This window comes from Dermacentor silvarum, chromosome 11 (assembly GCF_013339745.2).
Source record: "Dermacentor silvarum isolate Dsil-2018 chromosome 11, BIME_Dsil_1.4, whole genome shotgun sequence".
Lineage (NCBI taxonomy): Eukaryota > Metazoa > Arthropoda > Arachnida > Ixodida > Ixodidae > Dermacentor > Dermacentor silvarum.
In genome coordinates, this window is record NC_051164.1 from 111,819,059 (window position 1) to 111,836,036 (window position 16,978).

The 16,978-nt window shown below is 49.3% G+C and overlaps 1 protein-coding gene across 1 annotated transcript; it reads right to left on the reverse strand.

The window, feature by feature from the left end:
* Nucleotides 1-5,174: 5,174 nt before the first annotated feature.
* LOC119433905 (ATP-binding cassette sub-family C member 5-like) lies at nt 5,175-16,978 on the reverse strand. The gene is given in 9 exon segments (XM_037701189.2): nt 5,175-5,369; nt 6,060-6,254; nt 10,159-10,202; nt 10,204-10,326; nt 10,775-10,933; nt 11,053-11,250; nt 11,985-12,086; nt 12,911-13,237; nt 16,674-16,978. Coding segments are annotated over 9 exon segments (1,587 nt in total). The 5' UTR covers nt 16,956-16,978; the 3' UTR covers nt 5,175-5,212.

Genomic DNA, 16,978 nt, shown 5'->3' on the forward strand with positions numbered 1-16,978 from the left:
CAGAGGAGAGAAAGAGGAGCATCGGGAGTGATGAGGAGGATTGGCAGTAGGGTGTGACTACAGACATGTTCGTTTGCGGAGGACCGATTTACAGCATTGTATCTAGGACTACGTTAATAATTAAAAAAGATTAAGAAACCTGCAATGACGCTTAAAATTAAAAAATAATGCTTTACACACGTAGGTTTAAAAATTATGGGGTTTTACGTGCCAAAACCACGATCTGATTATGAGGCACGCCGTAGTGGGGGACTCCAGAAATTCGGACCACCTGGGGTTCTTTAACGTGCACCTAAATCTAAGTACACGGGTGTTTTCACATTTCGCCCCCATCGAAATGCGGCCGCCGTGGCCGGGATTCGATCCCGCGACCTCGTGCTCCACACGTAGGTTGTGCAGATTACAAAGTCAGTCTAAAACCGTGCGGCCCAAAACATTCAATCAAGATTTGTGGCTGCAAATTTAAAAAAAATGCACAAGCAGAGTTTATGTCTAACTATATGTGTAAGCCTAATTAAGTGCGAAAGCTTGATTCAATATAATTCAACATAGTGGAAAACTAATAAGCTACTTGTGTGTTTTAGGTTTCCTTCAGTGTGTTTGAGCGATCAATGTGTGTACATATTACTGCGCGTTCTTTGTTATTATTTTCTTTGTAGTTCGCGTCAGTTGCCTCCTGTTATCAGTGTTGTCATGCTTTAACCTCGCACAAGACGCGCCTGGTTGCTCGAACATTCATGCTGCTGTCCCATCTCCGATAAGAAGGCTGGTCCGCCATAATCAGATCGTACGTAGGCCGCGAATGCCGCGGTACCGTCTCGAATGGACGCGAATAGCATCGATTGCTATAACTAGCATATAAACAGCTATAAAATACATAACTAGAGTGCAGGATTGATCAGCGCCATTCCATTTAAAAATTGCCCCTACACGTCACTTAAGCGTTGTGTAACGTTTCAAAAACAAAAAAAAAGGTCCACACGATAAACAGTTCGGTTGTGCCTGTTCATCCCTTTCATCTGTGTTCTTACGTGGGCACCGTCACCGCAAAGTGACAATAACATTTCTCATCGAACACCCAGAGTAGCATGAGAGGCGATCGGCCAGGCTAACATTAATAGCGTATCATTAAATTCAGTATATTTATTTATCTTGTTCCTTAAGTTTCTAGTCAGTCATGTAGCAATTGCTTCTTTTTCTCCTCTCTCTTTTCTGTCCTTTTCATTTTTTCTTCTTTCTTTTCTTTTTGCATTGCTCAGTTCGGTCCACATAAAACCCATTTTATCCACTTTTCTTTTTTTAATTTCAAGCAGAAAGAAAGCCATGTGACGCAAGTTAATCCGCAACAAGTGGGCGCCGCCATGTGGTAGTAGCAGATGCGCAGATTTTCGATTTAGCCGGTGCTTTAAAGCTGGCTTTGTTGCATTACTCTGCTGCAACATTGAAAGCAAGCTTAACAAGGCCTCCATCACTCGAAATTGAAGCTAAACTGGCTTTTTTTTTTTTTTTTTTTAATAGCTTGTGTTTAACGAAGCAGTGCGGCACGCATAGTACCAGTAGAGAAACCTTCTCTGAAATGAAAATTTGCAAGAGACACCTTGAAAAAAATTTCACTCGCGACTCAGCGCTCGCGTATGCCTTTATCTCACGACTTCATCTCTTCGCGCTGGTTCCGGGAACCAAAATTAGGTTTAACTTGACGTTACGAATTAGGGGGCGAAACCAGTTGCCTAGGGGATCGCAGCCACTGACACGACCGCCACAGTCGCCGCGCCGGCGGGGAGTGTGTGCGGGGCTTGAGCTGTCGCCAGAGAGCAGCTGCACTGGAGTATGTCGGGCAGGTAGCGCGGTGGGCGCTCCCGAAAATAGAGACGGCCAGCAGCCGCCGCTTCCCCCCACCCCAGTAAAAAGATAGCCGATGACATCAGCACAGCATGCGCGCGGGCCCCCATTTCTGGACCACAGCGCGAACGGCTCGTTCTGCCGCTTATACGGCCACGCCCCCCTTCCCTTCTCGTCCGAAGGGCCACCGCTGGTCCCGGCGCGGCGCCCTTGCAAGTGTCGTTTACCCGCGTCGACGCCAAGCGGACCGCTAGCTCCACCTGGTGCTAGTACGTGTGCGCATTGATAGATGGCGCTGGCAAATACGGCAGCACGCTCTCTTTTCCTCTCCTCCTCTACCTGATGATGATGATGACGACGATGATGAAGATTTATTGGCATGCCCTTTGAAAGGGGGCAGTGACAAATAGTCATCTAGGCTGCTTGATTTAATCAGGTATGCTGTAAATGTTTCTCATTCTAGTAAAACTAGAACAACAGCGCCCGTGTGTGTCGTATCTTCCTTTTGTAGTTCGTCTTAGGTGTTTGCGCTGTAAGTTTAAGTTCTCATTCTAGTATTATTGTACACATTTTTGTATCCTTTCTTTGTTGTAGTGCGCCATCTGTCGCCTTTGTTTTAAGACCTCGCGGGTTATCGGGCTGAACGCTGTGGAGTGCTGGAGCAGTTGGGGCTGCTCATGTTAAGGAAACAAATAAGAGGAGAAAAGCTCGAAGCTTCACGAAAGGAAAAGTGCTTTACAACCCCTCATGGCGTGCCGTTTTGCACTCAAGCATGGAAGGACCAATTATAGTTATGTTCAGGGGGTGCTATCAACATTCAAACGCCGGGCTAATAGTACGGAATTTGTTCAACGTTGTGCACAATGACGTTAAGTTGTAAGGCGTCAAAAGCATCGGAACTATTTTACTGTCATAACCAGACTAGTACATGTTACAGAAAAAAATTGCTGATTACAATAACAATGACTTCATTCAAAAACATAATTGATTATGGCTATCAATTACTACCCCGCAAAAGTAACTGAGCAGTTATTAAAATGTAATCGATTGTGTTTCGGTATTTTACTCCCCACCTTCATAAACATTGCACAAATTAATTGATCGAGCTGGCCTGGCTCTCTCAGTGCGTTCCATGCAGCCCCCCCCCCCCTCACGCGTTATCTTCACAAACTATTTCTTTTCGAAATTTTTTATCGGACAGTTTTCTTCGTTTACCTGTGAAGACACCAGCAGCGACACTGAAAACTCGCTTAGTGTGCATGCTAGAGGGAAGAGCGCTGTTGAAACGAACGCACTATAATTGCGGAGCGGGGCCTTCTGTTCCATTCCCACTCCGTTCTCCAGAGTGCAGATCCCCATAATTTGACTCATTTTAACTCCTGTTGGACCATTGGACCATTGGACTGTTGGACCATTGTCACTCCTGGAATGGCCTAACTGATCCATTCCATTCCTCCAATTCCAGTAAATTAAATGCTTTCTATATATTTTTTACAACTTGCGCTTGCGTGTGTACAGTAATTGAAAACATTTTTAAGTGTTCACAACGATACCACTTTAAAAACATATCTGGGGTTTGACGTGCCAAACCCACGATATGATTATGATGATTATGAGGCACGCCGTAGTGCGGGACTCTGGATTAATTTTGATGGCCACCTGGGGTTCTTTACCGTGCACCCAATGCATGGTAGGCGGGCGTTCTTGCGTTTCGCCCCCATCGACATGCGCGCCCTCGGGCTTTACAGCGAAACGCCATAGCCACTACACCACCACGGCGAGAACCAGCATTGAGTAAAAATTGAGAAATGTAATTGTCCAAATGCAGTTTAATCTAATTAGCAAAAGTTAGCAGTTTTGTAATCTTGCTTAATATCAACATTTAGCGCTTCAGGGGTTCTGTAAGATTCCACCTAGTGGACTGTCCATTTCGGCCGCTGCTGATTGGCTGGAGCTGCAAAGAGTGAGGAGGAGGCACGTGCCCCCAACCAGTCGCCTTCTCGCTCGTACACCTGCAGCCAATCAGTGACAGACGAAATGGACAGTCCATCTAGGTGGACTCTTACAGAATACCACCCCAGGGCTGTGTCCATTCCATTCCCATTCCATCTGCTCAACTGCTGGCATCATTCATTTTTATTCCATTCCGCGGGTAGTTACAAAATGTGAAATGATTCCGAAACCATTCCCACTCCACATTTGCAACTCAGAAACTCTGGTACTAACTCCTTGCACACAAGACTGCGGTTACTCAATGCCGCGATGCTCGTGTCTTGGTCATCTATGAAGCGCAATGCTTCATTTTTAGCAGCGGAGCTGTTTAAGCCGCCCGTAATGTGTGCCGCTTGGTACTACATTGCCTAGCAACCACCTCGCGGAACGTCGCGCGCTATGCTCGGGAGAGAGAAAAGAAAATGAGAGCGAGAGAGAGAGAGAAAGAAACAAATTGTAGCAGCACCAACGAGGCAACGCGTAGAGGTGCTGCCGACGCCATCCGCACTTCTGTCGTGCTATGTCGGTGAGTTGTAGTAGTCCGAAGAATGTTTGAAGATAATCGGGAAGCCATTTGTTGTTGGCTTTTGAAACGTCGACGTTAAAGTCTCCCGCCACAATAATCGGCATTTTATTTTTTATTGTGGTATCACGGTGGGGAAGCGAGACAGAGCGGTTATAGTTAATGAGCGAGATGTACAGGAAATGCTTCATCTTGTTTTGCGGTGATCCAGGAGTGATATACACCGTTGCGAGACCCTCAGTGGTTCCTTTAAGCGTAATGTGATTTACAGAGACGTCTCCAACTGTGGAAGGGAGATCACCCTCTTCGTAGCAGCCGAATGAATTTGCAGACTGTGAAGTGAAGTGAAGTGAGTGAGTGAGTGAGTGAGTGAGTGAGTGAGTGAGTGAGTGAGTGAGTGAGTGAGTGAGTGAGTGAGTGAGTGAGTGAGTGAGTGAGTGAGTGAGTGAGTGAGTGAGTGAGAGAGTGAGTGAGTGAGTGAGTGAGTGAGTGAGTGAGTGAGTGAGTGAGTGAGTGAGTGAGTGAGTGAGTGAGTGAGTGAGTGAGTGAGTGAGTGAGTGAGTGAGTGAGTGAGTGAGTGAGTGAGTGAGTGAGTGAGTGAGTGAGTGAGTGAGTGAGTGAGTGAGTGAGTGAGTGAGTGAGTGAGTGAGTGAGTGAGTGAGTGAGTGAGTGAGTGAGTGAGTGAGTGAGTGAGTGAGTGAGTGAGTGAGTGAGTGAGTGAGTGAGTGAGTGAGTGAGTGAGTGAGTGAGTGAGTCAGTGAGTGAGTGAGTGCACAGTTAGTGAGTTACACTCTCAACAAATTTCAGACGCGCGATGAATTCTCACGTTATGAAGAGCTGTTAAAACACACGCACTCAGCGTTGCGGAAGTTTCTCATAGCTAACATTCAGCATCGTCGTAAGGTCAATTCCAGCAGTAAGAGCCATTTCCCGGAATACTGAGCTTGGGTTGGCGGCTAGTTCAGCGACTGTGCCAAATTCTGCGACGCCACCATCTCTCATGACCAAGATCCTGAAAGAGACAAAAAGCCAAACAGCGTCGTCATCGTATCATGATCAGTGGGATTACAAACAGAGCACAAAAACTGCCGCTGCCCCAATAATCTGCTGTTAACTTTTGCTCCAGCCTACTACACTATACTGGCAATTTGCCTAAACTCGCCTCTGGACTAAATCTGGTCTTCCGCGTCTGACTGTTGTTTTTATTTCTTTGCTGTTCACTCTGCGCAAAAGACTGCGCCATGCTGAAAATTGCTGCAAAAGCTAAATTCATATTACAGCATTGAACATGTAGGTAAAGTGACGCGCTTGATCAAGAGTAAACTCCAAGTCTCTCTGGACATCAGCTTAACAGGGGTACGATATACGACGGCGAGTGCTGGAAACGATTAATGCCGGTATGTCCGATGTGTTTTGGGCACCACCTATAGACGATTTTATTTGCGGTTTGTGGGCACCGATGACGAAACACTAACGATGTCTCTATTCAACCATTTTCACCCGTCCAGATCAAGCATAGTACAGTGAATCATCACTGCAGTAAGCAAACGCCGGTGTTAACCGCCCATGATGACATCAGCACAGCATGCGCGCGGGCCCCCATTTCTGGACCACAGCGCGAACGGCTCGCGCATTGCATGAGCTCCAGCACTTCCGTCTACAGCCATGGAACTTTTGTCCAACGGCTGTTGAGCGCCCTCACCTGTCGCATGCGAGCACCGTGTGCAGCCGGTGGGCGACCGTGATGACGGTGCATGCGGCGAAGCCTTCCTGTATCGTTCGCTGTACGATCCGGTCCGTGTCGCCGTCCATGCGCGACGTGGCCTCGTCCAGCAGCAGGACTCGCGGGCAGCGAAGCAGCGCTCGCGCAAGACACACCAGCTGACGCTGCCCCACACTGTAAGATGGGAGGAAACCTTTTTTGTCCTAATATCACTCCTACAACGGTCTTCACGTGCTCAATCTGGGCGTGCTATACAAAGAGTTACAGCACCGCAATATTCTGGGCGTTGAAAATACGAGAGATAATATTCACGCTTCATTCCGTTGTGACACGCGCCATGCGCCAGTCAAGACAGTCATCACAGTCAGTTTACTGAGCTGATAGTGTTGTCGTTGGAGACCGGTTGACAATTGAGGCAATGACATGTTCCCTGGAGGTTCTCAGTCGCCGATTAATTCCGGAAGTCGAGCGAGACATGGTTCAGCGCCACTTTATCTGAGCGTTAGTAGCTCATGGAGGAGAGGGGGGCCTTCTACAACAAAGTGATCCGAGCAGTCACCCGTGAACAAGAGGCCGAACGGCACTCAAGACATCGGGACCATTGCTTCAAAGTTTGGCTGCGGAAAATTTCGCCTCCTTTAAAGTACACCCAGCCAAACAAATTTCTGACAAAGGTGCTTTCCTATAAATACTGGTAGCTCGTCTGCGGTACCCTTGTGCGCGACCCGGTTCAATGCTGGTGAACAACGTCATGTTCGGTTTACTAAATGGATCGCCGTAAGTTCAAGTAAACCCAGCTTGAACTTTAAAGCGTGAGTTTCGCCTTTACAAACGGCGCCTTGTCTAGATGCACTTTAATGCCAGAGCATTATATGCCCCATTACAAGAAAATCCGTCGGTGTCACCGAAAGATGGCACCAAAAATGGCCGACGCCGCTAAGAGCAAAAAAAAAAAAAAAATCATGAGCCATACTATACCACCGCCTCACACTAAACTGAACAGACCTGAGTCCGTTGCCTGGAGGCGATTATAAACAGAAACGTATACGAGTCCTGTGCAATTAAAGATTTTCTGCCCCGAGATATACACGAGCGATATATGCAAGTTATGCAAGTCTGCTACAGTCACGCTTCAACACATGTTCAACACACTCCAATACCAAGCTTGGGCCGTCCAGCGAGCCATGGAGGCCACGCGGGAGCAACAGCTCCCAGTGGCCATCTAGGCGGCCCCAGGCCCGGGCCTCTCAGTCACTGGATTCCAAATAAAGTTATCTCGCTCACTCATTCCACTCTGTGAAGGTGGATGACCAGCGAAGCTGTTTAGCGCACGACACAAAGGTGACACAGAATTTTGAACAAAGGTACGAACGTATTTACTGTCCTGATCGGTGGTCATCGTGACGATAAGTACGCACACACATTCGCGTATCATCTCTGTTATTAAATCTGTCCGTCACGTAAGATTGACATACCGCCTTAAGCAATGGCTCATACCCCTGTAAACGCGGCCTCCCCATTACGACGACAAAATAGAAGCGAAATACGCTGGAATGATGACCGGCAACGGAGCCAGCTGTGGACGAAGACGACGACGAACGCGTGAGCAGTGGCACGAGTGCATTCGCGCGGTTGGCGCCGTGGGGCGCCAACCCTTACCGCTTGGTCGCCTTATCAGGTGCACACTACGTCACGCACTATGTCATCATTCACAAATACGCATCGTTTTAGACACAGGTGGCCGTTAAGCCGAGCTCCGACATGAGTGGCGATATGCGTTTGCTTTTGTTGTTGGCTCTTTCACTTTCTAGGGGAGAGTTTTCCGCGCGGACGCCATAAAATCCCCTATCCTGGCCATAGAGATCCTCGCTGTAAAACACGTCAGAAATGCTCGGATTGACGTCACATTTCTCAGGGAGGTTCCTGTAAGTAAAGTAAATTAATGGCTTTGAAAGGAGAATTTGGTACATTTCGGTCTGGGTAAGAATCGAACCCGGGCCTCCGGGGTGCGAGAGGATCGAGCACACTTCCCCGAGACCAGGCCGCGCCACGGTTCTTGCTTACTAAAGCTATGCCTAGTGCGTGCGTGATTGCACACGTCACGTCGCAGTCATCTCGCTGACTAAAGGTGCGGCCTAGTGCGTGCGTCATTTGACACGCGACAGCGCAGACAATGCGGAAGAGTTGGCGCCACGTCATGAGTGTATAAAATGAGCGCGTTCATGACGTTCCGAGGTCTACAAACGGTATAATGCTTTCGCATTCCCGCACGTGAGCAGCCTTAAGTGTCTCTGCCGAATTTTTTCAAGCGAAGCTTGTATTGGCTCCCAAGTTTCGGTGGCGTTGTAGTCACGCAAAAACTCACGTGTGAGCATACCCGCATTGCATATGCGGGTATGAGCCAGGGATATGCGGGTATGAGCCAGGGACAAGAAAGAAAGAGGAAAAGAAAGAGCGGGTGCAGGGAAAGCTGCGCCGGCGCCGGATCACGTGACGCGTGCGACCCTCCCCGCTTGATGTGTCGCGGGGAGGGAAAGGGAAGGAAAGGGGGGTTGTAGCGCGCTCCGCCGAGCTTCCCTCACCTCAGATCAGTTTCAGCAACCGGTTGGGAAGGCAGCGAGTGGTGCGTTCCGCCGAGGAGCAGGCTGCGTTTGAGCAACGTCGCCACGAACGCCCTCGGGAAAGGGCTCGTCGTCGACGTACCGATTCTAGTGTGAGGGCTTCCGAATCCCGGGCGAAACGTCAGCGAAGAGCCGCGGACTGCGAGTTGCGGGAGCACGATATTGAGGCCAAACGTCAGCGAAGAGCCGCCGACCCCGAGTTGCGGGAGCGCGATGTTGAGGCCAAACGTCACCGTCGTCTTGCCCTCCAGGAACCCGACAACGGTGGTGCACGCTTCGGCAACGCTAGCGCCAACTTCTCCGGTGCGACGGCCAGGTTTCAACGCGAGTTTCTCAACCGGAACTTCGGAGGCAGCTGCATTGCGTGTGACCGGCTGTGGTTCGCGCACAACGTGGTACGTGTCAGTGCAATTAGTTCCGAGTAACACCGAAGAAACACACGACCAGCTTCGCTTACCCCCATTTCCTCGACAGGGGAGGGGCTCCTACCGATTTTTTCTTCAGTTATCTTCAATATGTAAGCAATAATAAAAATTCAATCAACCCATTCATTACTTCCACCTAAAAGGCTTTCCCAAGGACATAAGCTGTAAACCAAACGCATTAACACACTAAATAAATGATGGCACGCTGGCGGCAGCCATAGCACAAGGAGTCGTACTATAGTGAAGTCGTACTGCCATATTATTTTTAGTTTGAGGCACTCTCCTTAGAGCAGCCGTGATCTAATGTACATTCGAATGGTGCCTGTCTTGCTCCGACTCGGTTTGCAGCGATGGAGAGCGCTCTCAAGATTGGAGCCACAGAAAGCCTGCCCCAGCCGAACATGCTAGCTGTTCCGACAGCAATCGGAGTAGGCAAGTGATCGAGTTTTTGTCCTGTCTCGGTCGCAATCCCAGATTGAAGGTGGGAGTGCTTCCGAGTGCTCTGAGCTGGAGCATGGCGCTCTGAAAAGCCAAGTGAATGTGTTCCGAGCACTCGAGTTCGACCAGCCCAATGTAAACCGCGCCGCGAGAGCGCATTAGAGCGCGCGAAAGCGACCACTCGAATGTACCACAAATACGGAAGTTCTCTGAGGTGTAGGCTGCAGACAGAATAATGCAGACAGTTATTGATATCACTGAGGAGGTCTAAAAGACAGCTTGGCATACTTGACGAAAGTGTTACGGGCCTGCAGCGTTCAAACAGCGAAAAAATGCAAACACGCAGAATGGAAAACAATACGGCAGGATTTTTCCACCGGCGGTTTTGTCATTTACGCCGTAGCAACGCTCTCCACGATAGGAACAGTTTCGCCCAGAATCAAGTTTTATCTCGTTAAGGGTCTTCTCGACTACTTCATTATAGCACTGCGATTAAGTAATGTAAAATTCGTCTAATTGACTATACCGTGACTTTCGTTAAGTTATAAGTAAGCAAGGTTTTTCAACAGCTGTACCTTTGTTGCAGTATGCTACCTGAGGTTATCGGCGCCGTCTTCAATCTCCATGAGGAGGCCCCTGTGGGTGCCGGGACACGAAGTCAACCAGGTGCGCTTTCCTCAGCGCCTCCCAGAGCTCCTCGTCTGAATGCATCTGCAAGGCATCGAGGTTGTCGCGGAGGCTTCCCTTCATCAGGTACGGCTCCTGCCGATAGCCCGAAGAGAAGGACGCCTAATTGTCAGAGTGCCCTAAGACTCAGTGTCGTTATGCGAGAAAAAAACTTGTTACCGATTCTAGTCGGCTACTTCTGCATAACACTTCGATGCAGTAAGCTTTCTCATTATTCTCTTATAAATGTATTGTTTCTGTTATTTTCTGTTCAGTCTCTAGCATAGGTTTTTCTCCACAGAAAGTGACTAATGCTAGTCTCACCTCCTTTAACCCATTTTACCCCTTTCATACCGGAACGCAGTCGAGAGGAGTGGTCGTACCTGCCACTCAAATAAATGCATTATTGAAACCGCTATCTAGGTCGAGTCAGCGTCTCGCGACTGCAGTGCGGCGAACTGAGGAAACACGTGGAAGAGAAAGAAGACGTAATATGCGGTGTTCTATTGTATCCGAAGAGCACAATGTGCGTGCCTCGGCTCACCTGTGGAATGACGGTGAGCGCAGATCGCAGCGTGCTTAGGGGAACAGAGGCAATGTCAACACCATCGATGAAGATGCGGCCCCGCGACGGCCTCAGCACTCGAAGTAACGAGAGAATGAGCGACGACTTGCCGGCTCCTGTGCGGCCCACCACGCCTACCTGCGGCGATTATGGTTAAGGATTAAATTTTTTAATGAAGAAAGATCAGCATAATTCGTCGTAGTCAAGAGAACTAAAGTTGCTTTAAAATGAGCGTATCGCGCCCACCAGAAACTTACCTTCTCACGGGCTTTTATAACAAGGGAGACGTTCATAAGAACTTGTGGCAGGACACCTGGCTTGTAAGACGCTGTGAACTCATCGAATACGATCTCTCCTTCGACAGGCCAGGCACCCTGTACATCCGCTGAGTTATCGGCAGTGACCTTTTTCCCTTCTTTTGGTTTATGTGAGTCGTCCTTGTGACCAGTGTCCTCCTGTCGGCACGAAAAAACGCGACAAAAGGTATGGCGAGTCGTCGAAAGAGTGCAATATATGTTCGGCGCAGTGAACCGTGCCAGTAGATTCCACCAAAATTTATCAGTGTTTAAAGCTCCCCTACAAGCACGAGTTCAGTCACATTCGTAAGTTTTCACTGACTCTCGCTTTAGGCGGCTAACAGCGTGCACGGTTATTGTTATACATTATATTCGCTTTGAACTTCTGGGCGGGGCCTCGTAAGATAAATGCAAGTCGCGCTGTGAAGGTCAGCTCAATTAGCCTTTTAGTGGTGCACAAATTAGAGAGAATTGTAATTAGAGAAAGGCAAGAGCGTTTTCGCTTGACCGAGTGCAACCTGAAAAGCTTGAGCAAGCTGTGTTTCTCCCATTGGATGAGGCTTTTAAAGCTAACTCAACCAGGCCGACCACCAACCCTCCTTCATTTCAGTGCAGTTTGTGTCTAATGTGTGCAAGAATCATCACGGTAACCAGACTTCATAACGACGGTGTCTACAACACTGCGGTTTGTCGCGTGAGGTGCGTTGCGCGTTTCATAAAGGACTCGACAAGAGCAACGTCACTATTATACGTAGGTTTGGACCAAAGGCGCCAGCATGACAGCAAAGTAATGGTCTACAATAAGCTTAATTCAGAGTAAGGAATGGGGTCGAGTGGTGGGAATCTGATTTCTTAAAGATAAGACGGAAACAGAAGGCGCAGCCCCAGCTCACCTCCGGCGGAAGCCTGGTGTACTCGAGAGCCCGCTCGAAGGCGATCGCATTCAGGAAACAGAAGAACAGGGACGCGTTGACAGCCGCCAGCGACATCGAAATCTGCGGGTATGTGGAGAACAGCCAATGGTCTAGATGGCAGTGAGATGCGGTGTTGAATGCGTTGATTACAAAGTGACACACTTTTGAACAGCGTGCAAGCGTCGAAGACAACTCGCGACGCTATATATGTGTGACTTAACGAGCAGTAATTTGCAATCCGTGCTGCTCTTTAGGATCGCGATGGCGAATTCGCCCTCTGCGGCACGTTTAATGTGCCAGTCGTATTATTACGTTTAGCATTTTTAGGGCAGTTTACGCACTTTCCGGGATGTTTGTATGTTTCCATCGATGTCGCTAAGCGTTTTTTCCGCCAACTTGGGTCACTGAGTAATCCATGGTCTTTCTCATGGGTAAAGTATCGGCTACTCTGCTGACGGAACCGGGCTCGAAATCAACCGTCGGACCAACTTGGGTCACAGGATATGTGTCACTGGATATGCGAAGCTGTTCAATGAACCTCTTTCACTCCAACTTGGTCACAGCGTATGTGCCACTGGGTACGTTCCGCTCCTCAATGAAAAAATAATCTATTATTTATCTGATGCTAGGTGAAATCGAACACGCGTCGTATATATATATAGACGCGCCACTCGCGGTCTTCGCGGCGGTGCCGCTAGATGACGTAGCGTGTCTAGAGAGAAGCGCGAGAGAGGAACAGTAGACGCCTCACATGTGACGCGTTTCAGCGAAAGCAATACGGTGTGACGCTACATCGCCTCAATGTTAATCGCATTAACGTCGACATTGATCGCGAGATGGGGTCTGCCGGAATGTTTACCAGCTTTTGCTTAATCCTCGCAACTTCCACCGTTTTTTTTCCTCACCGACATGGAGGCACTCAGGGCCAAGCCAAGCCCGCTCTGGGACGGTTCAGAGTCGGCAAGCGAAACGGTCAGCAGTGACCCGACGACGGCGCAGAGACCCGCGGCGGCACCGGTGAGGCGTGTGAGCCTCACGCAAGCCACAAGCGCCCAGAACGGCCGCATTGCGCCGTCGACGAGCCGGTAGAAGCGGCCGCACACTAGGGCGGCTGCACCGTAGCAACGCACGCTGCTCATCGAGTCGCGCGTCTCGGTCAGGTGCTGCAGTATCCGCGACAGCCACGCGTTCTCCAGGCACCGGAGCGCGTTGGAGGCCCGCACCGTCACCGCCTGCGATAAGGCGAAACGGCGGTGGTGATGATCGCGGACACCGGATCCGTTCGTTGTGTTTTCTCAACTCTGCTTCGTCTTGTTCTACGTCTTGCTCCCCCTTCAGTAAAACTACTAGCATATTTAACACTTGTCCGACCCAAACTGGAATATGCATGATCAGTGTGGGACCCATACCTATCTAACCTGGCAACAGCACTGGAATCCATACAGAATCACGCAGCAAAGTTTATTCACTCCGACTACTCTAACCACACTAGCGTCACTAAACTTAAGTCATCTCTGAACCTTCCAACCCTCGAGCACCGCCGCAAAACAGCAAGGCTATGTCTCTTTTACAAGTTTTATCACTCGCTGTTTCACTAGACCGACATCATACCTGCGCATCGCACTTCATCCCGTCATAGCCATTCAAAGGCTGTTTATCCCCCTCCAGCTCGCACCGCCTCTCATCTTAACTATTTCTTTGTTCAAACAGCAAAATACCGGAATCATCTACCTGCTGAACCACTCCAGTCATAAATCGTTCAAGGCATTCATTGAAAATATAACCTACTCGGTATGACCACCCCTCATGTAAGACCCTAAATTGGGTATTTGAGGTATCAATAAATAAATAAAATGAACAAAGAGGGAAATAGTCAGGAAGCAGGCTGGCAACTTCCACCGAGAAGGGCAGCCTGCCCTATAGTAAGGCCAGGAAAGAAACACAAGTACAAGATAAGAAGAAGGAAAGTGAAGAGGAAAGAAAGTACAAGATGATATAGGTAACAAAGACAAAAATAATGCAACGACAAAGAATAGAGTACGACAGTAGGAACAACACAGACATACAGGAACAGAAAAAAACAAAGAAAAGAAAAAGCACGCAGAGCGCACTCACTACAAAAGAATGTAAAAAAAATATTTGAAAAATGAAAAAGAAATCCTCTAGTCCCTCGGAAAGAAAAAAAAATTCCACAAACAGGGAACCAAGTCATCTTGTAAAAAAAATGTCACAGTTTCGCCCTAAGGGCGAAGCGATGAATGCGATAGCAACACAGCAATGTCATACGAAGTAAGGTGAGCGGCTTTGGTAGCAATATGAATTGTAGTAAACATGAGCTGATTAAGTAAGCAGGTGTGCTGCGGCGTAAGTAGACCGACATGAAGAGAGACTCGATGACCACGAGAAGGTGCGTGTGAAACGGTGGTGTTGATGAGAAGCGCTTCCCGTGGGCAGCGCGTGCGAAGGGACACACCTGCATGTAGCGCTGCACTGCCGATCTGGGCAGCATCGCATGTGTAGCGTGCGTTGGAAAATGTGGCCCGACTATTACTAACTGAATGAACAAGCGTGGTGCGAGCGCGCACAAACAAAGATGAATAGATCACACTGAATGACTGCAGACAACGACTGTCAAAACGCTGGCAGCAAGCGCATACGCCGCAGCGGGCGAGGTACGTGCGGTCTATCGCTTCAACGGAAACTGAGCGGCGAATGCACAGCGCATACCGTGTGGAGATAAGAGACGGTGCGGGCGAGCGACGAGCGCGGTTGTTGGCAGAGTAGAAGTGCGCCCCCCCCCCCACCCCCCCTCTCCCTCCGGCGCTGGCTTCCTGCTTCCTTGCTTGCCAGTGGGAGATTGAGTGCGTTCGCTCTCCGTGATAGCGCGCGTCCCCGCACGCTTCCGCTCGGGCATACGGCGCGCAGCGAAGATTTTATCTATACGGAACCTCACGGCGACAGCGATGGCGACGCCGACGGCAGAAATCCGGTTGAAGTGTCCATATAATTGCTATCGCAATAAAAATAAGCAGGGCGCTATGGGAGCCATGGTGACGTCGAGAAGCACGACCTCTCGGATACAGGCAATCATCGAGGCTCGTACACCTTGACTATAGTCCCATAGAAGCGACGTGCATTGAGCCCGGAAAGCAGACCGCTCTAATAAAAGGTGCTCAAAAGAAGACGAGCATAACATAAACGAGGAAGTGGAGGCGAGTAGCGACCCACCGCGGTGGCTCAGTCAGCTAAGGCGCTGCGCTGCTGAGCACGAGATCGCGGAATCGAATCCCGGCCGCGGCGGCCGCATTTCGATGGAGGCGAAATGCGAAAACGGCCGTGTGCTTATGTTGTAGTGCACGTTAAAGAACCCCAGTCAAAATTAATCCGGAGCCCTCCACTACGGCGTGCCTCATAATCAGGACTGGTTTTGGCACGTAAAACCCCAGAAAAGAAGGAGGAGGAGGCGAGTAGGGGCTGACAACTGTTGTAACAAGAGCAGTACTTCAGCCGCCATAGTGAGCAGGAAACAGGCGATGAAATACCGTCTTTCGCGAATACAAGTATTTCATCTCACAGGCTGCGAAACAAAAGCGCTGCATAGGAAAAAGGTTACATGCGCTTTGACGCATGTACTGCACGCAGCAGTACTACTTTTCACGCTCAGAGTTTCCTGTCCCACCGGAATTGCCCCCGCCAGCTCGTGTTCAAAAAAAAATAAAAATAATAATAATAATAATAATAATAATAATAATAATAATAATAATAATAATAATAATAATAATAATAATAATAATAATAATAATAATAATAATAATAAATTAAAAATAAGAGAAACGAAGGCGTAGCGCTTGCTGGAATCGAAACAGTGGTCCTTGGGGAAAGCAGTGTAGCGCAAATAAAACAAACTCAAACAGAAGACGCACCGGACATCAGGGCCGCTACGGTGTCCGGTTTCCCGTTCTGTGTGTGTTTTATTGGCGCAACAATAGGCTGTTCTAGAATAGGGGCCCCACAAAAATAGGGGTCCCCTAACGATTATAGCCTCTCGCCACAGCGCGTGCGCCGAACCCAGACGATATCTTTGGGTTTGGGTTGTCGCACACCCCTAACGCTAAATTTCAAAAATAGCATGGGTGCGCCAAACCTGCTTTGCGTCGTCTCGATGTCGCCGCAAACATCTCAAAAACGCGTCAACGCCTCCTTATTGAAAATAATAAACTCTCAGGTATACTTTTCATCCTGTAAAATATATATTTCTCTCTCTCTCTCTAGCATTATTTTTTCATTCTCTTTCCGCGTGCAGGAAGGGCGCTGAAATCGTGTGACGCTAACGCGAGCCATGCAGGAACCCTATTCTAAAGCACCTTAATTCCCGGCGGGGCAGACCGCGAACGCAAAGCGGTCGCTTGTTAGGGCACCCTAAGCTCTAGACCCTTAATCTAAACCTACCTAATGGCTTCCTAAAGTACCAGCCAACTTGTCCAAGAACAGATTATTTCGACAAATCCCTCTAATTTGTATATGAGGCCGTAGCCGTAATCTCAATGCTGATGCCTTGAAGCTCTACTTGTTCCTGCACAAAAGAGTTTACACTTCCAAAGTCCATCCCCAAGTCACCGAGAAATCTACGCTGCAGAGAAGGAGCAATCGGCCCCGTGACTCGCTCACCGCCACGACGAGATAGGCGGCCAGGGCGAGGACTCCCAGGCCGGCGGCGGCGGGCGCCTGCGATCCTGCGGCGGCGAGGTGGGCTAGGGTCACGGTGACCGCCTGCAGGACCTCCTTGGCGGTCATGCACAGCTGGCAGTCGACCTGGTGCAGGTCGGCCGAGAAGCGGTTCAGTAGCCGCCCACGGGGCGTCGCCTCGAAGAAGGACAGCGCGCAGCTCAGCACGCGACGGAGCATGGATGCGTGCAGTCGCGCCGACAGACGCCGGAAGGAAAGCGCCATTAGGAAGCCGCCCAGCGAGCACA